The sequence below is a fragment of the Cryptomeria japonica genome, chromosome 8 (genome assembly GCF_030272615.1).
Source record: "Cryptomeria japonica chromosome 8, Sugi_1.0, whole genome shotgun sequence".
NCBI lineage: Eukaryota > Viridiplantae > Streptophyta > Pinopsida > Cupressales > Cupressaceae > Cryptomeria > Cryptomeria japonica.
This window is the reverse complement of record NC_081412.1, coordinates 526,181,963-526,207,169: the sequence shown is the minus strand read 5'-3', so window position 1 is coordinate 526,207,169 and position 25,207 is coordinate 526,181,963. Positions and strand designations below refer to the sequence as shown.

At 34.7% G+C, this 25,207-nt stretch overlaps 2 protein-coding genes across 2 annotated transcripts; both read left to right on the top strand.

Moving 5' to 3' along the window:
* Positions 1-3,122: 3,122 nt before the first annotated feature.
* LOC131055431 (heavy metal-associated isoprenylated plant protein 29-like) lies at positions 3,123-4,046 on the top strand. The gene is made up of 3 exons (XM_057989914.1): positions 3,123-3,190; positions 3,334-3,418; positions 3,523-4,046. Exons 1-3 carry the CDS (start codon positions 3,185-3,187, stop codon positions 3,843-3,845), a joined length of 414 nt encoding a protein of 137 aa, XP_057845897.1. The 5' UTR covers positions 3,123-3,184; the 3' UTR covers positions 3,846-4,046.
* Positions 4,047-13,214: 9,168 nt separating this feature from the next.
* Positions 13,215-21,970, top strand: LOC131055404 (heavy metal-associated isoprenylated plant protein 29-like). The gene is made up of 3 exons (XM_057989861.1): positions 13,215-13,243; positions 21,445-21,545; positions 21,648-21,970. The coding sequence occupies exons 1-3, from the start codon at positions 13,215-13,217 to the stop codon at positions 21,968-21,970; spliced, it is 453 nt and encodes a 150-aa protein (XP_057845844.1).
* Positions 21,971-25,207: the final 3,237 nt, after the last annotated feature.

Genomic DNA, 25,207 nt, shown 5'->3' with positions numbered 1-25,207 from the left:
AAGTGGTTCTTGAAGGGATTGGACTCTCTGGCAAGGCAATTCTTATGGGCAAGCAATCTTTCCTCTTCCAAATAGAGTCTTGTCAATTGGGACTTGGTGTGTAGCCCAAAGCAGTCAACGGGCTTGGTTTAAGGTAGTCTATTTTATTTAGGGAGGCTCTGGCACCTAAATTGTATTGGAGGTGGTGTGCTGAGTAGGATCGAGGCTAGGCTAGGATTTTGGCCTACAAATATATGCAGAGGATCCCGATGGAGGAAATTCCTAGATATCTGCTTTAGGGAAAAGGCTCAACGATTTGGTGTACTCTCAAGAAGGGGGTTTCTCTAATTAAGGAAGGTCGCTTTTGGATTTGCAGGAGGGGGGAAGAGGTCCTATTCTGGAACGACTCTTGGGATGGATACCCCCCCATCCTTGATCAGTTTCCTAACCTTGGGAATCTTTGCCAGAGGTTTTTGGAGGTAGGGTGGTCAAGGGTAAGTGACTTCAAGGTTGTCTATAGGTGTGGGCGGCTAGAGATGGAGCAGTGGAAGGCTCCTAATGAGTGTCTGGTTGCTGGGATGGAGGAAGAGTGTGCTGAGTTTCATGGCATTCTGGCAAATAGACACTGCAGTTCCCTCAAGGGTAGGGATGGAATTGCTTGGTTTCTGAATCCTAAGGGCGTCTTTACTGTGGCTAGTGGATATCAAGAACTGTTGAACATAAGACTTGAGGGAAGAGAGGTGCACTGGTGGAAGCATGTGTGGAATAATTTTTCTTGGCCGAAGTGTAACTGCTTCACTTGGACTTTGGCTTTGAACAAATGCCTAACTTTGGACAATATTCGCAAGTGAGGATTCTTGGGGCCTTCCATTTTTGCTTTGTGTGGTAATGGGGAGGAAGATTCCTCACACCTGTTCTTCAGATGCCCCTTCTCTATGCTTATTTGGCACTACTGGTGGGAGGTGTGGAAGCATTCTTGTGTTCACACAGATTCTCTGGTGGAGTTTTGGAGCAGTTTGGGCAGACCTCTTGTCTCGTCCTCCTTCCTCCAGACTATCTCGTATATTGGGCCCATTTTTATACTAGGGCAGATCTGGCTCGAGAGGAACAAGAGGATCTTTCGTGAGGTTAGACTATTAGTTTAGCAAGTGTGGAATAGAATCATTGGTATGATTCGGGAGACGGGGAAAGCTAAATGTGAGGTGAATTTTCCTCTGGATAGAGATGAGGCGGATATTGTGAGTAGGTTGGGATTGCATGAGTTGTCTCCTGCCTCAACTTATGTCAGGAGAGGTAGACGTTCTATGAAGAAGGTTCAAAAGGTGGGAAGGTGGATGCCCCCTCAAGATGAGTTTATCAAGATTAACACCGATGGCTCCTCTAGGGGTAACCCAGGCCCTGCTGGGGTTGGTGGTGTTGGTAGAAATCATATGTGGGAGGTGCTCTTCTTTTTTTCGGTGCATAAAGGGCGGCATTCTAATAATTTTATGGAGGGTTTTGCAATTCTCTATGCCCTAGAGCGTGCCTGGGAATTGGGATGAAGGAAGGTTATCTGTGAATCGGATTCACAAATTATTGTAAACTTGTTGACAGAGAAGAAGGTGAGTTGGATTCATTGGCAGCTGACAGAGATTGTTCGTCAGATTCTTCATATTAGCTCGTTTATGGAGCAGGTGTCTTTCATCTACATTCCTTGTGAATGGAATAGAGTAACTAATTGTTTGGCTAAGTGGGCCTCGGAGCATGGTGGTGATTGAAAAGTTGAAGGTTGGGAGCATCTCTCCTCGGATTATTGTCAAGACTTGCAGAAGATTTTTGCTGAGGACATGGATGGTTATGAAGCTGGCTGATCTTTGGTTGGGTTTGTGATTCTTTTTTGGGGCCTTGGGGCTCTAATTCTCTTTGTAATTCTTGTGTTTGATTTTCAATAAAGTTTTTACTCGTTTATTCAAAAAAAAAAAAAAAAAAATTATATAGCAAAAAAATTAAAAAACAATTCTTCAAATATTTTGTGTTTATATTTACTATAATTAATTAAATAATCATTAAATAAAGTAAATTACTAATATATAAATAAAAATATTTAAAACTAATTATTTTTATAACAATGATAATCAAGATTCAGAAGTAGTAGCAGCCTCAAATTTGTTGCCTTTCAATTCGTGTATCTCTTGAATACAAATAAAAGAAAATAATCAAGTTGATTTCAAAAGTGGTAGATTCAGAGTGTTTTAAAAGCTAATAGAGGCGTGGGGTGAAAAAAGTGGTTAAAATGCGAGGAAGCAAGAAAACGCGTTATATTAAACCCTTTGGCATACTTGTTCACCAAGTTTAGACCATGGCGGCGCTCTAAATTCGGAACAATACTTTATACCTTAAAAGGACTTTTTCAAAAAGTAATGAAAAAGGGATCCTTAGTATCTAAGCTTCCAATTACATCTCTCAATTTGCGCCATTATTCTCTTGGAAATTTTTGACTGTGTAGCCGCAGAAGAATCAAGATGTTAATTGTTGTAGAAATAGGCAAAAAGCATTGAAAATTTATTTAATTATATTTTACACTTTTACAATTAAGCTTAAAATCATCCCTGATGCATATACACGACTTGGTATTCTTTAATATTAATTATGTTCTAAAGAATTAATATATGTCTCGCCCGTAGAAATTTACCAAACGAATCAAGCTCCGAAAATGCTCAGATATACCTTTTTATGAGCTCTCTACAAATTAAATCAAAGAATAACAAAACCTCGCTCATCATGTGAATATTTCACAACGAACAAAACCTTGCTTTCCTTTATTAAAATATAGCACAAAAAACAACAAAAGGAAGCTTGCACTAAACAAGGTCTCCTTAGAAAGGCATAAAAACATTTCGGCAAAAGAAGAAGATTCAGGGCAGATTCATCTTCTCTATCATTTAGGAAGATTCATAGCAGAGTCCCATTTTCTTTTCTTATTGTTTTAATTTTTTCGATAACAATCTCTCAGCCTTGATATAATCGCCATGAAAATATTAAACTTGTCAAGCACGCCAAGCTGATCCGCGTTTTGTTCATTCCTCTCACTTTCCTCGCCTCCTCCAAACATTCCCTTATAAATTGTAATCGAAATCCCACACATCTTAAATTAACTCGATTATTTCCTTTTGATTTGTATTGAAGAGAAAAAAGGTTTGAGAAGCAAAAATCTTGAGGCTACACAATGACGGTAAGACCCAGTTTCCTTCCATCTCAATTAGGGTTTTGTTTAAAAATTCAAAGTGTTTCTTTAATACTTGAAGATAAATTTATCTGCAATAAATTCATGGGTTTTATGTCGGTTACTAATAAAAGAGAAAATCTTTGTTGCAGGCATTGCAGATTGTGGAGATGCAAGTAAATATGGATTGCGGTGGCTGCGAAAGAAAAATTCGAAAGGCTCTCTCTCAACTCCAAGGTAGATTAATTTATCATGCTTTCAAACTTATTTTCTAACTACTATAAATGCAATAATCTACTGTTTCAATTTCTGAATATTTTGTTGGGTTTTTGAAACGATAGGTGTAGACAACGTGGAGATCGACATGGCAATGCAGAAAGTTACAGTAAGTGGGTATGTCGATCGTAAAAAGGTCATAAAGGCTGTGAGAGGATGTGGGAAAAAAGCAGAGGTGTGGCCTTATCCTTATGATGCCGAGTATACTTCATATACTGATCGTTATTATGAAACACAAACATTTGATTCGAGTTACAATTACCGTAAGCATGGATACAATGGTAGTAGCCACGGCTATTATCAAAATGCTCCCTACTCTACAGTTGTAGACGATAAATTGACAGAGATTTTCAGCGATGAAAATCCGCATGCCTGCAGCATAATGTAATCTTCCTCAATTATTGTACAGAGATTTTCCCGGTTTCTGGAAACGGTTTTATTTGCACACTGGTTTTTTTTGTCTTAATCACGAAGGAACTCAGGAAATGCATTATTGAAAAAAGACGTTAGAAAGCATAATGCTAAATCACAAGTCATCCAAGGAACCAACGGAATGCAATAGTTTTTAATCTGTTTTTTCTTGAACGAATGGGTCAGGAAATGCAATATTTTGTTAAAAAAATATATTTTTCTAGAAAGCAAGCAAAAGCTAAATGACAAATCACCCAATAACTATTGAAATGCAATAGTTTTTTGTTTTTTTTGTTTTTTAAAGAGTCTGTTTAAGAAATCTAATATCTTCTAAATGTCTTTCTAAAGAACGATATATCTCAAGTTAAATCAGAAGTTATTTAAGAGATTAATGAAATATAGTATTATTTAATTTATTTTTAAATAGGTAAAAATGTTTAATCTTAAATTATGATTGTTATTAATAAATATGTAAATATGCATTTTTTTTGTAAATATATGATGATTCTTATATGAAATCATTGAAAAGAAATTAGTGTTTATTTTCCATTTTCATCTTCTTTCATTTCCATTCATGTGTTAAACTTTCTATATCTTACACTTATTATTATTTGTATCAATGACTACAACCTTCTAGGATAACCTTTATGTGTTTTCTAACAAGAATTAAACCAACATTTATTATTAGTCCTCCCAATCTTGAAATTCCTATGGAAACCATGCTCCTCATTTACATCCACCAATAACAAATGTAAAATACTATTGTCAACTAGTTGACCAACCAATGAACCAAATGATGTTTGGTAACTTGAATTGACTAGAAGAGAAAATTCTTGATATGGATGTAATAGAAATCTGCTACTAAATTTTCTCTTTATCCTACATGCTTGAGTGCTAAATAATATCAATTATATACCAAGGAATTTGTAAGTGGTTATATATCACTATTTAGCAATTTTAAAGGTTTATCACTGGATTTGACTATTTTTACATTCTTTAGTAGAGTTTCAACTAGCCACATTTGATAAATGTTTTCTAATAAATAAATAAATAAAACTACTTTAAGTTTGAAATGTTATTGTTTAAAGATTAACACATATCATTCTATTATATATTAAAAATTCAGCCTAAGTCATGCCCTATTATGAGAAGTTAGTTTTAATTATCTATACAAATCCATTTTTAACATCTTTATTTAAAAAATATATATTGATAGAAAATTTAAACATTGAATCACCAAAAGCATTCTATAATAATTAAAAAATATTTTTTAACAAATTAAAAAAACAAATGATATGAAAAAACATTACAGCGCATTCTAAAATTCTATTTTCAATATTAACAAAATTGCAAAAGATATTATTCTTTTTTATTGTAGATTTTTCAAAGTTTTTATAAAATATTTGAACTAATTTCTTTGGGAAGTACTTCAAAAATATGCACATAATGTGTCTTACACTTAATAGAAAATACCATAATCTCTCTTCTTATGGCATCATCATTGTAATTATCATGTATTGCAAATCAATTTATATCAAACATTTATCCCTATTCTATGTTATGCTGACCTTCATAACTATATTGTTCAAATATGTAGGGGTAATGTATCAACTAAACATATATATTTCACACAAGATCAAATGCATTTTTAGATGAAATAACAATTGACTAAAACTGAAATAGCTAAAGATATATTTTTAAATGAAGTCACATTCAATTGATGGATACCATCTCCACATCTGAATCAATTTTGTCACTTAATGGTCCTCATTTTAAATTCTATGGAGTAATGTTTACATCGAACATGGACAAGACATAAACATATAACTAGTACAATTAAGATCCACATATGTCTTGAATCATATTCAAGATAGAAATGTATAACATAAATTACCAAGTAAAGTGTAATTTAAGTGGTTAAATAAATTTGTAATGTATCTTTGTAAAATAATTGATTAATTATTAAGTAAAATAAATTACTAATTTATAAATAGATATATTAAAGATTAATTATTTTCATAATTATAATAACCAATATATGAAATTCAAGCATAGCATTAAATTTTTGGCCTCTCAATTTGTTTATTTCTTGAATACAAATGGAAGGAAACAATCAACTTAATATTAGCTCACCTTCTTAGATCCCTATTTCATGAAAAAAAATATACAATATCCTTTTTTGATGGTTAAAGATATAAGAGGAATGGTTCTTAAATTTTTATGATCAAATGAAAAAAAGAAACCATATAGATTAAAATGCATCATATAAAATCAAACTACCAAATAAAACTATCAAGATAGAAATAAAATCATATACCACAAAGTTCTCTTTGAAGAATAGATCAATCTGAAATTTTAGTGAAATTCTATGAGATAAGACATGGAGTTATTATAATTTTCTTATATTCATTGAAACTTGATCAATCTTGATATATGAATATTTCTCCAAGTCATACAATACAGTCTATTATATTTATATTTTTCTTAATATTAATTATTTTAAAATTTTATTTAATAATATTAACTAAAAAATTATATTAAAATTTTAAAGAGATCTATGGAGTAGCCATTACACCTCTTCGGATGCAATCGCTAGTTGTAAACTATTTCTTAACAATGGGAGAAACGAAGATAAGCGAGTAAATGAAGATTAAAATACACAATTTTCTTAACGAACTTAATTAATAGCACAAGCATCACATAAACCAAGCAAACGAAACAAAAAAGAATGCCCCAGGTAAGTTCTGCCCGTAGCGCAAAAAGAGTAAACTCATATAGAAAAATTTATTTCCCAGTTTCTCATTAAATAAACAAATTTGATTTTTCCTCCAACCGTTAAGTTTTCCTTTACAATAAATGAAAAGCATTACATTATTTTGCAGGCATGCGGATTTTCATCACTGAATAAATCTGCCAGTTTATCGTCTACAACTGTAGAGTATGGCGCCTTTTGATAGTAACCATGGCTGCTACCATTGTATCCATGCTTACGGTAATTGTAACTCGAATCAAACGTTGGTCTTTCATAATAACGATCAGTATAACAAGTATACTCAGTATGATAAGGATAAGGCCACAGTTCTGCCTTTTTCCCGCATCTTCTCACCGTCTTGATAACTTTTTCTTGATCGATATACCCACTTACCCTAACTTTTTGCAGTGCCATGTCGATCTCCACACTGTCTACCCCTGTTTTTTCAAAAGCCCAACAAAATATTCAGAATTTATTACAAAAGAAGATTGCGTTTATAATAGTTTAAAGTAGGATAGATTAATCTACCTTTGAGTTGAGAAAGAGCCTTGCGAATTTTCCTTTCGCAGCCACTGCAATCCATATTTACTTGCATCTCCACAATCTGCAATGCCTGCAATAAATCAATTCTAATTCATTAGGTGAAAACTTATGAACTTATTGCTAATAAATTCATATTCAAGTATTTCAGAGACACTTCTAATTTGAAAATTTTCTAATCCTTTGTTAAAAACATGTCTCAGGCCTGAAATGGTCGTCCAACCCTTTGGGTTGGATGCCCAAGTACAATCCAACCCAAAGGGTTGGTAGTTCCCAATGCAGACCATTTGGCGCGCGCCAAATGTCTTGCATTGTCCAATTTGAAGGTTTTGTGATGCAAATATATACATGAAATATAATATTTAAGTATAAGTCACTTTAAGTTATATTTCATGTATATATTGGTAGGATGTTTGAGAGTGGTTTCAACTCTATAGGATTTATAATGTAGATTCCTGTTTTTAGAGGATCATATTGACTTTCATACTTAGTCAAATTTCAATAATCAACATTCTCCTATTAGCACTCTTTAGATCCATATCTCACTATCTTTATCTTCCCTAAACTCTACACCTATCTCTCTCCCTCTCGTGTCTCTCTCACTTCTTTCTCCCCTCTCTAGGTATATCCTACCCTCTCTACCTTTCATCCCTTCCTTGTACCCTAATTTATATCCTTGACTCCCTTCCTCTCTCTTCTCTCTCACTCTCTTATTATTTCTCTCCCCTCCCACTCGTTTCTCTTGTTCACTACCAATCCCTTCTATCCTCTCTCTCCCCATATCTAGGGCTCTCCTTCCCTCCCTATTCACCTCACTACCTCTCTCTCCCTATATTATTACCCACCTCTCTCTCCCCCTCTAGGTTTCTCACTTATCTAATTGTCCACCCTCTAGTTATCTCCCTCCCTCTCCACCTTTCTCCCCCTTTCCCTTGCCCCTATCTATTTATGAACACTCTCCCTCTCTTCTCTCTCTACAAACCTAGATCCATCTCCTCATTCTCTAGGTATCTCGCTCCCTCCATTTCTACCTCTCCATCCATCCCCTCTTACTCATCTCTTTTTTCTTCTATCTCTTCTCTTCTCTCTCCCTTCCCTCTCTAGATCTCTCCCTTCCTTTCTTCCCCTCTCCATTTATATATCCTTCCCCCACTCTCTCATTATCTCTCTATCTCTCTTATTATCTCTCTTCATTGTCTAGTTCATTAACTCTCCAACCCACCCTCTCTCCCCTCTCTAGGTTTCTCCCTCCCTTCCTCTCCACCTATCTACCTTTGCATGTAGGTCTCGTTACCCACCTCTCTTTATCCGCCTCTATTTATCTCGCTCCTCTCTTGAAATCTAGGTCTCTTGCCTATCTATATGTCCCCTCTATAGTTCTCTCTCTCCCTCTCTATCTCTCTTCCCCTCCTCCTTAACATACGACCCACAACAGCACCAAGTGGTGTCCTAAGGGGTCATAAGACACCATATGACCCCTGACAACACCTAAGGAGTCATATGGTGCCCTAAGGTCACATCATATGACACCTTAGGACACAATACAACCCATAACGACACCATATGATGTCCTCAGGGGTCATATGGTGTCCTAAATGGTCATAGGACATCATATGACCCCTTAGGATACAATATGACCCCTAATGACACCTAAGGGGTCATATGTTGTCCTAAGGGGTCATATGACACCATATGACCCCTTAGGACATAATATGACCCTTAACGACATCTAAGGGGTCATATGGTGTCCTAAGGGGTCATAGGACACCATATGACCTCTTAGGACACCATACAACCCATAACGATACCATATGGTGTCCTAAAGTGTCATAGGACACCACATGACCCCTTAGGACACCATATGACCCATAACAACACCATATGGTGTCCTAAGGGGTCACAGGACACCAAATGATTCCTGCAGACACCATATGACCCATATTGACACTATATGGTGTGCTAAGGGGTCATATGGTGTCCTAAGGGGTCATAGGACACCATATGACCCTTTAGAACACAATATGACCCCTAACAACACCTAATGGATCATATGGTGTCCTAAGGGGTCATAGGACACCATATGATCCCTTAGGACACAATATGAACCCTAACATCATGTAAGGGGTTATATGGTGTCCTAAGGGGTCATAGAATACTATATGACCCCTTAGGACACCATATAACCCAAAACAACACTATATGGTATCCTAAGGGGTCACATGGTGTCCTAAGGGATCATAGGACACCATATGACCCCTTAGGACACCATACAACCCATAACGACACCATATTATGTGTTAAGGGGTCATAGGATACCATATGACCAATTATTACACAATATGATCCCTAATGACACCTAAGGCGTCATATGGTGTCCTATGGGGTCATAGGGCACCATATGACCCCTTAGGACACAATACAATGCATAACAATACCATATTGTGTTGTAAGGGGTCATATAGTGTCCTAAGGGGTCATACGATACAATATGACTCCTTAGGACACAATATGACCCCTAACAATATGAAAAAAGCCATCAAAACTTCTGTAACTCATATTCTATGCATATTATTATATTATCATCTAACGGATATTTTAGGTGAAAAGTCAAGAAAGCCTGATAGATCATTCAAATATATCGTTATTTTTGTATTTTAACTTTAATGTATAGATGAATAATAATTTATATTGAATTTTCTATTTTTAGTATTTTTCTTTTAATAAGTATATTTTAGGTTTTTTTTGGTATTTAATATTCTGATGATTTTTTTTCATGAGATTTTAGGTTTTTTTGGTATTTGATTTTTTGATGATTTTTTTTCATGAGATTTTATGTTTTCTTGGTTTTATGGATTCTTTTATTTCTTGAAGATGATGGATTTGTGAAAACACAAGTTTATGATATATAGTATTATTTTACCATGTAATGTATATTTTAGGTGAAAATTCAAGAAAGATTGATAGGCCATTCAAATATATCGTTGTATTTTAACTTTAATGCATAGATGAATAATAATTTTAATAATTTATATGGATTCTATCATTTCTTGACGATGACAAATTTGTGAAATTTTTTTTTAATTTTTTATCTGTAGATTTTAATAATAGTTGTTGTTTGGACATTATTTGATAACTTTTGCTGATACTTAGTTGATATAAATATTTATTCTTTATACTTATTTATTTATTAATATTTATATTTTTATGACGAATAATAAACTGGTTTTAAATATATTATACACATTTATAAAATATACTTTACTGTTCATCCTTTTCTTGACTGAGAACTTTGTAAATCTGTAAAAATTCAAACAGCTCGGAGCTATTTGAGACACAATTTCATTCTGGGTTTCTCCCAATAGCAGAGTCACACATTCCTTTTCAAATTAGCTACAATAATTTTTTCTCGAGGTTGAAAACTTCAAATCTAAAATAAATTTCAGATTCTTCAAGATCATGGACTCTTCCTTCAATGGACTTAGCAAGTTATCACCAGAGATTCCATATCATTCATCCCCAATAGCGTTGTTGATGGGCTATCTTGGCTTGAATGTGATTTGTCAAGATATCATTGGAGACTCTGTATCATTCTCCCCAGTAGAGTTGCCATTTCTATTGAATATTTTTCTTGCTACATCCAACTCTAAGAAAAATATTTGTTTGTATGTAGGTATGCATGTGTATAGATATGTATACAATTACATATATACACATAGTTATTTAATCTTTTATATATTTGTAGATGTTCCTTTTTATTTATATTTTCCTTCTCCTTCTTGTTTGGAATAAAGGGGTAAAAATTTATTAATAATCAGAGACAAGCATTACATAAGAAAACCAGAGCCTCAAAGCTCCATAAGAAAACAACAAACCCAACCAGTTATCATCCAGCTTCATAACTATCCATATCCTTAGCAAAGATCTTATGCAAGTTAATCAGGGGAAAGATGCTCCCAACCCTCAACTTTCCAATCATCACCATGTTCCGAAGCCCACTTAACCAAATAATCAACTGCTCTATTCAATTCACGAGGACTGTGGATGAAAGACACCTTCTCCATTATAGCACTAATTTACAAAATTTGGTGAAAAATCCCTGCCAGCTGCCAATTAATCCCACTCACCTTAAACTCAATCAATAGATCAACAATAATTTGTGAATCCGATTTGTAGATAACCTTATGCCACTCCAACTCATATGTATGCTCCAGGGCATAGAAAATTGCTAATCCCTCCATAAAATTATTAGGCTTCTGCCCTTTATGCGCTAAAAACAAGAAAACCACATCCCCCATACGATCCCTACCAACACCTCCAATCCCAGTAGGACCTGGATTACCACAAGAGGAGCCATTGGTGTTAATCTTAATGGATTCATCTCGAGGCAGGAAACCATCTTCCCACCCTTTGAACCTTCTTCATAGCATGTCTACCTCTTCTGCAAACCCAACCTACTCACAATATTAACCTCTCCTATATCCAGAGGAAAATTCACCTCACATTTAGCTTCCACCGTCTCTTGGATCATTCCAATTATTTTATTACACACTTGTTGAACTAGCAATTTGACTTCCCGAAAGATCCTCCTATTCCTCTCTAGCCAGATCTGCCAAAGTATGAAAATGGGCCCAATGTGATAGACAGTCTAGAGAAAAGAGGACAAAATAGGAGGCCTGCCCAAACTGCTCCAAAACTCTACGAAATAGTCCATGTGAATAGAAGGGTGCTTCCACACCCCCCACCAGTAATGCCAGATCTACAACGAGAAAGGGCATCTAAAGAACAAGTGTGAAGAATCCTCCTCCCCATTACCACACAAAACATAGATGGAAGGCCCATGGAACCCACGCTTGTGAATATTGTCCTAGGTTAGACATCTATCCAAGGCCAAAGTCCAAGCAAAATAGTTACACTTCGGCCAGGAGAATTTGTTCCAAACATATTTCCACCAATGCACTTCCCTCCCCTCCAATCTATAGGATAACAGCTCTTGGTACCCACTGGCAACAGTAAAAATACCCTTAGGATTCAGAGACCAAGCAAGTATATCCCTATCCTTAAGGGAACTACAATGTCTACTAGCTAAAATTCTATGAAGCTCAACGTAGTCTTCCTCCATACCAACAACCGACCATTCATTAGGAACCTTCCACCGCACCATCTCTAATTGCCCACACCTATAAGCAGACTTAAAGTCGCTCACTCTAGACCAGCATGCCTCCAGGAACCTGGGTCAAAGATTCACTAAATTAGGAAACTGATCAATAATGGGGGGGTAGCCATCCCAAGAATCAAACCAAAAAGGAACCTCTTCCTCCCTCTTACAGATCCAAAAAAGTTCTTCTTTTATCAGTAAAACCCCTTTCTTGAGAGTACTCCAAATTGTAGAGCCTTTTTACACAAGTGGATATCTTGGGATCCTTCAAGATCCTCTCCAAATACTTGTAAGACAAAATCCTAGCCCAGCTTCTATCTTGTTCAACACACCACCTCTAGTACAATTTTTCCTGCCAAAGCCTCCTCAAATAAAGTAGACTACCTTAAGCCAAGCCCACCCAACTATTTTAAGCTGCTCACCAATTTCCATTTGATAAGGCTCCATTTATAGGAGGAAAGGTTGCCTGCCCATAAGAATTGCCTTGCCAAAGAATCCAATTCCTTCATAAACCACTTTGGGGCCACTTGGAGCATACACCTATAAATCAAAAGAGCATGAACCACCGACTGGATCAGTTGCACTTGACCAACAAAGGATAACCATCTGTGTGTCCAATGTTCAACCTTCATGTGAAATTTATCCAGAATAGCCTGCCAAGAATCCCTGGGAGGATTACCAGTAGAGATAGGAATACCCAGGTAAGTCAAGGGATGAGAACCGACCTAGAATCTCAAGATATGAGAAATCCTCAACTGAATATCTTCAAGTGTGTTGAAGAAGAGAATGGAAGATTTATCCTCATTGATCAGTTGTCCAGAAGCAACAAGATAGACATCCAAAACTTTACGCAAATTTATAGCTTCTCTGATCCTAGCTAGTCCCATCAGAGTCGTATCATGTACAAACTACAAATGGGACTAAGGAGGTATGTCATTACCCCAACTCCAAGCATTAATAATACCCAAACCCACAATATACTTATTCAGTCTCCCCAGACCCTCAGCCAGAAGAATGAATAAAGAGGGTCCCTCTGGTGAAGATCCCTCGACGCACCAAATAACTCAGTATGATCTCCATTAATTAGCACATAGAGTGAGGTATACAAAACAAAAATCATTAACCATTGGATCCATTCATCAACAAAACCAAAGGACCTAAGAATCTTCTGGAGAAAGGACCAACATAATCTATCATAAGCCTTTGCCATGTCCAGCTTGATAAACATAGTTTTTTCCTTGGAAGTTGCCATAAAATGAATGGTCTCGGTAGAAATGACAACTCCATCCAAGATTTGACGACCCTCCATAAACCCACTCCACTCCTCAGAAATGACACCCCAAGAAAATTCTTCAACCTTTCCCCTATTAGCTTAGAAATAATCTTATAAATCATATTACAGAGAGATATAGGGTGGAACTGGCCTAACTGGTCAACCCCATCACACTTGGGGATGAGTGCAATGACAGTTGCATTCAAAGCTCAAAGAATCTGCTTATTCCTCTAGGACTCTTGGACCACCTTCAATAAGTCCAATTTGATAATATCCCAAAATTCTTGATAGAACTCAATGGGAAACCCTTCCAGTCTAAGACCTTTCCCCTTCTTCATATGGAACATAATCCTCTCTAGTTCATCCAACAAAATAGGTCCCATAAGCTTCTCATTCATCTCCCTAGTAACTAGAGAAGGAATACAAGCAAGACCCTAATTTTCCTCTTCTGATTCCCCCTGAGAATCCTCACTTAAAAGGGATTGGAAATACTACATAGACTCCCTAGAAATCTCCTGCAAGGATAAACACTACTCACCTTTATCATTAACTAGAACAGGGATGAAATTTCCATGTCTTCTTTCTTTCAATGAATTAAAAAAGAACATAGTGTTCTTATCCCCCACTTGAAGCCAATCAATACGAGCTCTCTGTTTCTAGTAGATTTCCTCCCTAAGCTCCTTCTCATCTAAATCCTTGACTATCATGTCTTCCTCTTTAAGAAAGGCTGCTGACAATCCATTCTCTCATATCTCTCTTATAATGCCATTCAACTCTAATTGAGAAGCTTTCTTAGCATGAAAAATATTACCAAAATATTGACGATTTGACCATTTAAGCTGAAACTTAACAAATTGCAGCTGCTTGGCAAAAGTGTACATAGCAATGCCAAAGGCTGGCCTCCCTTTCTTCGACCACTCCACAACATGATCCCGCAAAGAAGAATATCACAACCACATAAGATGGAATTTGAATGAAGGAATGTGAGCGAATCGAGCAGAAGTAGACACCAATTTGATGGGTTAGTGGTCCGAATGTCTCCAATCTAAAATCTCAGAGCATGCGGACCACTCCCCACCAACCCAAAAATTAGAAACCAGAAAGTGATCCAGCCTCTCCACAATCCAATACTCCCCTCTCCTCCCATTGTTCCAAGTGAAAAAACCATTACCAAGCTTGATATCAACAAGATTCAAGGTTGATATACTATCCCGAAGAAGAAAGGAAGAAGGCTCCAATCGCATAACACCACCCTTCTTCTCACTCAACTCTAAGATGGCATTGAAATCACTCGTCATAATCCATGAATGGAAAGGAAAAAATCCATGCATAAAAGTAATATGAGATTGCAATTTCTGTTTACCTTGAAGATCAGTGGGGGCATAAATGTTAGTAAGCAAGATATATTCCCCAATCTCAAGACTAGAGGCAACCTCGGATAAAGATGATCTAGAAGAAACCCACCATATAGGATGAATCCTCAAGGGGTTCCAAAGACAAGACACACCTCCAAAGGAGCCAGATGCCCCAATACACTGACATTCACCTCTCCCCCATATCTTTGGTACCAGAACCAACATAATATCCATAGACAATTTAGTTTCCTGCAAGAAAAGGACATCAGGAGAATGACTCCTTATCAATTCCCAAACAACTTTTTATCTAGGGCCACTATTCAAGCCCCTCACATTCCATGATAGCACAATCATTTCGAGGGATTAGAAAAATGAGAATCCAAAGTCTTTACTGACCTTGACTCAACTAAATTCTCCCCACATAAATTTGATCTTATCCGAGTCCTTCTTTCTGCCAACCTTCGAAATCTTCTCTGTTGCTCCTTTTTTAATGTCTTTCTAAAGAAGATGCAGATGTAAAGAGATCTTATTACTTTTAACCCTAGCAGAGTCCAATTTTTGTGCTACAAGAAAAACATCCCCACCAACTATCTTCACTTCAGTACTAGAGATGGGTCCCTCATGGGCCACTACCTACTGATCCATCTCCATCTGTTGACTCCAAACCTCCTGAAAAACCTAGGTAGTATCTAAGTTCACACTATCAGGAATCAACCTTGATACACTATGATCCAAAGGAATGATCCCCAAATTCACCTCCTACTGGCTAAGATCATCCAAGGCTTCAATTCTGTTAAAGGTATCCTCCTCCCAACTCTCTTGCAAAGATCTTTGTTGACCTCAGTTCCTATTCTCTATCTTAACTGAAATGAAATCCCAACACCCACAGCCTCGCTAGACATGGAATCTTTTCCTTTATCAACCCCATCAAGGTTATGGGACAACTGTTGAAGTTGATTCTCAGTCGATTTAGACCTAGGGCACTTGCATTGCAAATGACCATACTCATGGCATAGACGAAACTGGAATGGCAAAGTCTCATAATCAAGCTATTGGACCCAAGAATAAGAGCCCACACATATATCTATAGCATTTGGTAAAGGCTTATTAAGATCAATTTTAACACAAACACATGAAAAAGTCATTACCTTTCTCCCTAAGGTTTGCATTGAAGATCCAACTGGCTTTCCAAGAAATGAAGCTAGCATTCACAACACATCCTCCCAACAATATTCCACCAGAAAATGAGGTAATTGAACCCACACTGGGATCTGATTCAGGAGATCCTCCGAAGGGTTAAATCCAGCATGCTAAGGTTTAGTGAACATCCCCACCTAGTTATAAAAATATGGGCCTCCCTCAAATACCCTATTGCGATCATCTTATAAGGATTCTCTCTTTGTATTTTCATAACAACTGTAATTATTGAATTGCATTCTTGTTGCACAATCAATATAACTCCTCTTTTCTAGATCTCTGAATTTTGACCTCCATAGCTATTTTGCTTCTCTCTTTCTTTGACAGGTTTGCATGTAGGTGATCTTTGGGAGCTATAGAGTTGATTTTTCCTCAACTCGAATATGGTATCAGAGCCAAAGGTTCATTTTTGCACTCCAGTAGACATAACTTGAGCATCCGAACTCCATTTTTCAAAAAAAAAAATACAATTGGAAAGCTTGTTTTGTGTTCTTTCCATTCATATGAGTTTTCTTGCCAGATTCTGCTCCAAGTATATTTTATTCATTTTTTTTCTTTTCATCACTCTGGTGAATATCTTGGATGTTTCAAGTCCTAGTATCTCTTTTTTCTTTGGGTAGGATGTCTTGTCTTTGGTTGTTCTTTCTGTTTCCATTCTTCTATCTCTTTTGATCATTGTAGCATTTTATTTATGCAAACGCACTGAGATAAAGTGCCATCATACATTGTATACTTGGGATCTTGCACATCTTGTGTCTTATTGTACATGCACTACTTATAAAGTGTCATGGGGGGGTTGATGTTTGCCTTTGCTTGCCATATATCTTTGTCACGTGAGTGTTCCTTCCACGACATTAGCTTCATGATGTGTGTGAAGTGAGTATTCCTTCCACGACACTATGTACTTTCTTTGCACCTTCGATGTTCCTGGTTCTTTGTCATGCAGTTCTTATTGGCCTTTATTTTCAGTGTACCTGTCCCTCTCCCTTTTCATCATTATGGGGAAGTTTGTCTTATTGTTCTAATGCTTCCTTGGTTCAATTGATCAGCTCATCAGGCATTGGTGTTTCATGCCATTTGTGTCTTCGAGTTCAATTGTTTGCCTTTGTTTGCCATCTGATTCAAGTAGTCTCGTTTGAGGGCACTCATGCAGATTACACTCTTCTCTACCTAATCACGTTCTATTTCAGTGGAGGTTCTTTAGATCAATAGTTACTCTTAGAGAATGTTTGCAGCTATTTCATGCTTTAGTGGTATTCTTCATTCTCTTTTTTTTGTTCCTATCTTCTGGAACAGTCTTGTTTGGAGGCTTTTTAGTCCTTCACTTGAGTTTTCATCTCTTCTTGGAGAGGATCTTTGTTCCCACAGGGTTTTCTCCTTTTTCTCCACTTTATAGAGATTTTATTGTACTTGGGTACCTCATCAGGCCTAGTTGTCAGGATTCATTGTTGCTTTCCTGCATTTTTTACATGCTTTTTTAGTTCTTAGTTAATTTTTAGCTACTCCCTAAGTACATCTTAAGAGGGGGTGTTAGAGTAATCTTTTATTAGCTAATAATTATTTATTTAATTATTAGTCTATTATACTCTATACTTAAGCTAAACTTAGGAATCTTATAATTCTTTAGGGTTTCGAGTACCCTCTTATAAGGATTCTCTCTTTGTATTTTCATAACAACTGTATCCTCTTTTCTGAATCTTTGAATTCTGACCTCCATAACTATTTTTTTTTCTTTCTTTCTATGACAGGTTTTAGGTGATCTTTGGGAGCTGTAGAATTGATTTTTCCTCAACTTCAATAAAAATCTTAATTTTCTAGAATAATTAAATTATAATTATAATTTTAGTTATTATTAAATAATATAATTATCATTTAAATTAAAATTAAGACTTAATAATAATTATGGTTATAACTATTCAATAAGTAAATTAAATTACTAGAAAGGTAAGTACTAATCATTATGTAGCACTTGTTAATATTAAGTATAAAAAATTGATATAATCTTACCCATACTAATTTACAAACCAACCAAGCAACGAGCATTCACAATATTGTGTTCATGAATTCTCTGCAAATTAAACTAAAAGAATAACGGAGCCTTGCTAATCGTGGTAATACTTCACAGTGAACTTGCTTTCTTGAATTAAAATAGAACCCAAAAACACAACAATGAAAGAAATCTCTCATAAAACAAAGTCTCCTAAGAAACGCATAAAAAAATTCAGGCAAAAGAAGATGTATTGCAGATTCATCTTCGCTAGCGTTTAGAATCTTCCAATTGGAAGTTTTGATCATAATAATGAATTAGGAAACGTAATATTTTTTTTGATGTTTTTTATTTTAGTATTTTAGTATTCTCCAAAGAAAGCAAAAGCTAAATGATAAATCACCCAAGGAACTAAGGAAACCCAATACTTTGTAAATGTTTTGTAAAGAATGTATTAAAGAAATCTAATTTTTTTTCAATGTCTTTCTGAAGTAAGATATCAGTCAAATCGTTTAAGAAATTAATTACATATATATAAAGAAATTGTAGTGGTAAGTATGCAAATATTTTTTCTTTGTTTATGATAGTGGTTCTTATATGATATCAATTAAAATAAATTGATATTTATTTGTCACTTTCATCTTCTTTTATTTTCATTTATGTGTTGAACTTCCACAACTCACACTTTGTAACCATGATCAATTCTTGTGTGCTTGAAATTCTTATAGTAACCATGCTTTATACATACATTTGTCAATAATAATATAAAATATTTTTATCAACTAAGTCACAAATCAATCAGCCAAAGAATGATAGCTAACATAAAAAAACTTTAAGAAACAATTCTTCCTATGAAATTCATAAAAATCTACTAAATTTGTCCATACTTGAATGTAGAAAGATATCAAATATATCAGAAAAATTGTTAGTGTATATATCATCATTTACAAGAAAACATCTTATATTAAACCCTTGCCCTAACTTTGGCTTTTTCACCAAGTTTAGACCATGGCCGCGCTATAAATTCTGAACAAATAATTTACAGCCAAAAAGGATATTTTTAAAAACTAAAGGAAAAGGATTCTTAGTATCTAAGCTATCCAATTACAGCTCCCTGTTTACGTCATTATTCTCTTGGAAAATTGTATTCTTCTCCTGGAGAAGATTATAGCTTATTGAGGAATTCTGATCGTTTTCTCTTTTGCTTGTTTTTCAATTGAAAAAATTGTTTAAAAAATCTTACGATTAGATGCTCACAATTTAGTGGACAGATGTTCAATATGGAGATCGAGATTTTTCTACATCAAAATGTTTGTACTTTGTATTGAATGCGAATAAATTTATAATTTATATTATTATATTATCATAGAATAGATGTTTTAGATGAAAAGTTAAAAAAAGGGTAGAAAAATGAAATATATTATTATTCAATTTATATTTTTAGTTTTGAAATGTATAGATCAATAAAAGGTTAATTTATATTTTGTTTTTATATTAAAAATATTTTGTTTTGATAAAAAAAAATTACATTTTTTAAGATGTTTCAATTTTTCATTATGATTTGATTTGATCATGCTCATTTCTATGAGATTTTATGTTTTGTTGGTTTTATGATATTTTTTATTTCTAGAAGGTGGTAGATTTTAGAAGAATTTTCTTAAATTTTTATCTTTAAATTTTAGTAAAATTATTATTATTATTATTATTATTTTTGCAAAAGTGGACAGAGCCACTAATATATATATATATTTATATTATTAAGCTAGTTCAAGAGCTCAATAGGGAAAGAACTAGCAAGAAAACCCTATATCCTTGTTCTAGTAAAAAGAAATGTTGTTTGAAAATCATTATCTAATTTTTTCCCAACACCTAAGTTAATATGGATATTTATCAATTGTAGATTTTGTAATAAAAAATTAGAAGGAAAAATAATAGCTACAACTTGAAAGAACTACCTATCTAAACAAATAACGAAGTTGAAATCTAAACAGTTATTCTAGGTTCACAAATTTGTGATTTATAAGGTTTTAGAAATTTAAATTGAAGAAAGTGAACACTAGATTGACTATGAATTAGGAACAAAAAATGTTAGCATTGTTATATATGAAGAGAATAAAATGGTAGATTAAGTTGTGCAACATTCAATTGATCACGATATAAAGGTACTAATGAGTATTACATGTGAATTGTGAGAAGGATTGAGAAACAGTAAGAGATGAGAATTCAATGACCCTTTAAGATTGGTACACCATTGAAACAACTACCAAGCATATAAATGTTGTATATGGTAACTACACAAATAGACAATTCATAACAAGTACACTAAATATAAGAACCCTCTCCAATATTATTAAGATAGAACACAACAATAATATCTTACATTAATACATATAAATTTGATAAAAAAATAAAAAATCAAAATAATATAAATCTTATTAAAAATTAATCTATTATTTATCTATATTCTAATATTTAAATTAAAATGAAATATCAATATCCTTGTATGATTGATGAAACTTTGTCTTTTACCATTATCACAAAAATATTATTCAATAGTAATAATATGAACTTACTAATATAGAATAAAAAACTTGTTTTCTTTTATTTGTTTTCTTAAATTCTTCCTATCATACATATACACAACTTGGTAATCTTTAATATTAATTAAATTGTAAAGAATTAATAGAAGTCTTGCCCATAGAAATTTACCAACAAATCAAGCTCCTAACGTTCTCAGATATGGTGTTTATGAGCTCGCTACAACTTAAATTAATTAATGAATAACAAAACCTTGCCCATCATGCGAATATTTTACAACGAACTCGCTTTCCATTATTTAAATATAACACAAAACAACAACAAAAGGAAGCTTGCACTGAACAAGGCCTTCTTAGAAAGTCATAAAAATATTTCGGCTGAAGAAGAAGATTCGTGATAGCTTCATCTTCCCTATCATTTAGGAAGACTCATGGCAGAGTTCCTTTTTCATTTCTTATTGTTTTACTTTTGTTTTTATAACAATTGCTCAGCCTTGATATCACCGCCATGGAATTGTTGAACTTGTCAAGCACGCCAAGTTCCATTCCTCTCACCTTCCTCGCCTCCGTACTCACAGCATTCGCTTATAAATTGAAATCTGAATCCCAGACATCTTAAATTAGCTCGATTATATCCTTTCATCTTGAGGCTATACAATGACCGTAAGACCAAGTTTCCTTGCATCTCAATTAGGGTTTTGTTCAAGAATTACAAACATTTCTTCACTAATTGAAGATAAATTTATTCATGGGATTTTATGTGCGTTACTAATAAAACAGAAAAGCTTTATTGCAGGCATTGCAGATTGTGGAGTTGCAAGTAAATATGGATTGCGGTGGCTGTGAAAGAAAAATTCGCAAGGCTCTCTCTCAACTCCAAGGTAGATTAATTTCTCATGCTTTCAACTTAGTTTATAACTAACATAAAACAAATCATGTATTGTTAGAATTTCTGAATATTTTGTTGGGTTTTGAAACAATAGGTGTAGACAACGTGGAGATCGACATGTCAAAGCAGAAAGTTACAGTGACTGGTTATATCGATCGTAAAAAGGTTATAAAGGCTGTGAGAGGATGTGGGAAAAAGGCAGAGGTGTGGCCTTATCCTTATGATGTCCAGTTTACTTCTTATACTGAGCGTTATTATGAAAGACAAACGTTTGTTTCCACTTACAATTACCGTAAGCATGGATACAATGGCAGCAGCCATGGCTATTATCAAAGTCCTCCCTACTCTACAGTTGTAGACGATAACTTGACAGATTTATTCAGTGATGAAAACCCCCATTCGTGCAGAATAATGTAATGTCATTCAGTTATTGTACGGAGAATTTCCTAGTTCAGGAAATGTTTTCATCTGTTGAGTTTTTTTTCTGTCTTAATCACGAAGGAACTCAGGAAATGCATCATTGAATGAAGTCATGAGAAAGTATAATACTAAATGAGAAGGCATCCATGGAACCAACGGAATGCAATAGTTTTTAATGGTTTTTTCTTGAGAGAATGCGTTCGGAAATGCAATATTTTGCCACAAAAAAATCTTTTTCCTGAATGAAACCAAAAGCTAAATCACAAATCACCCAAGGAATCAAACAAACCCAATACTTAATTTTTTTTGTACTTCAGAGATTCTGTTCAAGAAATGCAATTTTCAAAGTTAAATCAAATATTCATTAAAAAATTAATTAAATATAATATTATTCAATTTAGTTCTAAATAAATTAAAAAGTTTAGTATTAAATATTATTTGTCTTTAATAAGTATGCAAATATTCTTTTTCTTATCTATATATGATGGTTCTTATATGAAATCAGTTAAAAGAAATTCACATCTATAATCTGTCACTTTCACTTCTTTCATTTTCATCTATGTATTGAATTTTTTATACCTCACACAATCTCATATGTTCAACCTTTATGTATTTGTTAACAAAACTCAAACCAACCTTTATTATTAATCTTCTCAATATTGAAGTTCTTATAGAAACCATTCTCCTTTCTTTCAACTACCAATGATAAATGTAAAATACTATTTTCAACTAGTTGACCAATCAATCAACCAAATGATGTTTGGTAAGATGAATTGATTTCAAGAGACGATTCTTCATTCGAAAGTTAGAGAAATTTTCTATTCAATTTGTTTCTTATCCTTATACTTGAGTGTGAAATAATATCAACTATATACCAAGGAATTAATAAAAAGGTAAATATGTTATTTTGAAATGAGGAAGCGGGCGGGAGCGGGCAAAGGAGTTCTGTGAGGGTTTCGACAGAGGATGTTGTTGATTCGGATGAAGGAGAGGGCAATGGCAATGGGGTTGACCTTTTCTGGGGTGTTCGTGCTTGCTCCCCCTATTGCAGTGTTGTTCTCCCAGCTTTGGGCTGCCACCTTTATTTCATCTGGCCCTCTGTTTTTGCCCATAGCCTTGAGCACGGCGGTCATCTTGTTGCTGGGTTTTTGGTTAGTGGCTTTTGGAGAAGGTGTGCGGTCAGGTTTTCTACGGAAGATGCTGACGTTCCTCGTTTTTGGATCGCTGGTGGTTTGGTGGATAGCCCTGTTTGGGAGGTCTTCATTGCTTCCCCCTTTGGGGTTGATGCTCTTCTTCTTGAGGACCACCTCTTGTGGAGCTTTGTGTCCTCCTTTCTTGTCCAATGGTGTGGATTTGGCTGGTATCCTCGACGTTGCTCCTATGGTGCTTTTCTCTATTCCAGTTGTCTGTTCACAGGTTTGGCCCTGTGGGTTACCCTTTCTCTTATTTGGGATCTTGTTTGGTATTTTGGTTTGTGGGGGCTTATGCTTTCATTGGAGATCTTGTGTGCCCTGTTTCTATTGGTTGGATGCATTGATACCTGCTTCACCAGGCTTCCATTTCTCTGGCTTTTTACTCCTATGGAGGTGGGGTTATTAGTGGAATCCTTTCTCTTGGTGTTTGAAGGGTTTGTGATGCTTCTCTTCTTTAAGGTTCTGGGAGCCTTTTTAAAACCCAACAGATTTTTCGTCTTGTCTCATTCTCAGCATCTCTAGTTTTCTTTAGATTGTCTTATTGAGGTGGCTTTTTCTTCTATTGCGGTGGAGATGGTGTGTTCTAGAGAAGACCCTTCTTCTATTGAGGGGGAGTTGGTTGCTATGAGTGATGTTAGGAGGTGCTGGTGGACTATTGTTGGTGAGTTGTTTCTCAACTGTATGGATTATGAGGCCTCTTTGTTTCATGTTCTCTCCCCTTATTCTCCTATTGAGGTGGAGTTCTTGAAGGGTTTGGTTATCTTAGACCTGTTCATCCTCAAGATTAAGGTTATGGGAGCCTTGTTAAAACCCATTGTTGTGGTTAAGGGATACTAGAAAAACCCTATGTTGGTTATGGGAGCCTTGTTAAAACCCATTGTTGTGGTTAAGGGATACTAGAAAAACCCTATGTTGGTTATGGGAGCTATTTTAAAACCCAATATGAAGAATTGGTGAGCCTTTCAAAACCACTTGGTCTCAGATTATGCTTGTATGTGTATCATCAAGAATCTGACTGTTGTGGATTTGAGATAAAAAAAATCATGGGGGCCTGGAAAAACCCATGTTTTCTCTATGTTAAGGTTAAGGGTGCCTTGTTAAAACCCTTGTTGCATAACGCTTTGGCCTTCCTCCTTTTCAACTTGATCTCACTATTTTTTCTTTGTTGCTAGGCTAAGTTTGGGTCGTTGGTTTTCATCATTGTATCTTTTGGTAACTGTTTATTTCGGGCAATGAATCCTTCTTTGATCTGAAGGTTTTGGGTCCCTTCAAAACTTGTTGTACGAGGTTTCTGGTCCCCTCAAAACCTATTTTCCCCTCTAATCAAAACTATATACCAAGGAATTTGTAAGTGATAATATATCACTACTTAGCTATTTCTAAAATTTGTTGACTATTTTTACATTGTTTAGTAGAGTCTCATTACCCACATTTGATAAATATTTTCTACTAAATAAATAAAACTACTTCAAGTTTTAAATTTTAATGTTTAAAGATGGACACATTCTATTATATATAAAAAAATTGGGCCTAAGTCATGCTCTATTTGAAGAGGTTAGTTTTAATGTTCTATACAAATACATTTTTAAACATTTTTTTTTAAAATTATATATTGATATAAAATTTAAATATTGAATCACCATAAACATTATATAGTAATTAAAAAATATTATTCAATAAATTACAACAAAATGATATGAAAAAAATACTACCAACTATTCTAAAATTCTATTTTCAATATCAACAAAATTGAAAAGTATATTATTCCTTTTTGTTGTGGATTTTCCAAAGTTTCTATAAAATATTTGAAAGGTTTCTTCTCAAAGTATATGTTGTTACACATCCACTCTATCAACCAATTTTCCCCTAAAGTACTTCAAAAATATGCACATGATGTGTTTTGACACTCATTAGCAAATTATAACCTAACCTCTCTTGTTATGAATTCCTCATTGTAATTATCATGCTTTATTAATTAAGTCACATCAAATATTTATCACTCTTTTGTGTTATACTAACAAATGTATCTCACGCAAGATGT

Coding starts and splice junctions, on each gene's coding strand:
- LOC131055431 (XM_057989914.1), top strand. Junction 3,419..3,522: donor GGCTCTCTCTCAACTCCAAG/GTAGATTAATTT, acceptor TTGAAACGATAG/GTGTAGACAACGTGGAGATC.
- LOC131055404 (XM_057989861.1), top strand. CDS start 13,215: ATGTACAAACTACAAATGGGACTAAGGAG. Junction 13,244..21,444: donor CTACAAATGGGACTAAGGAG/GTATGTCATTAC, acceptor CTAATAAAACAG/AAAAGCTTTATTGCAGGCAT. Junction 21,546..21,647: donor GGCTCTCTCTCAACTCCAAG/GTAGATTAATTT, acceptor TTGAAACAATAG/GTGTAGACAACGTGGAGATC.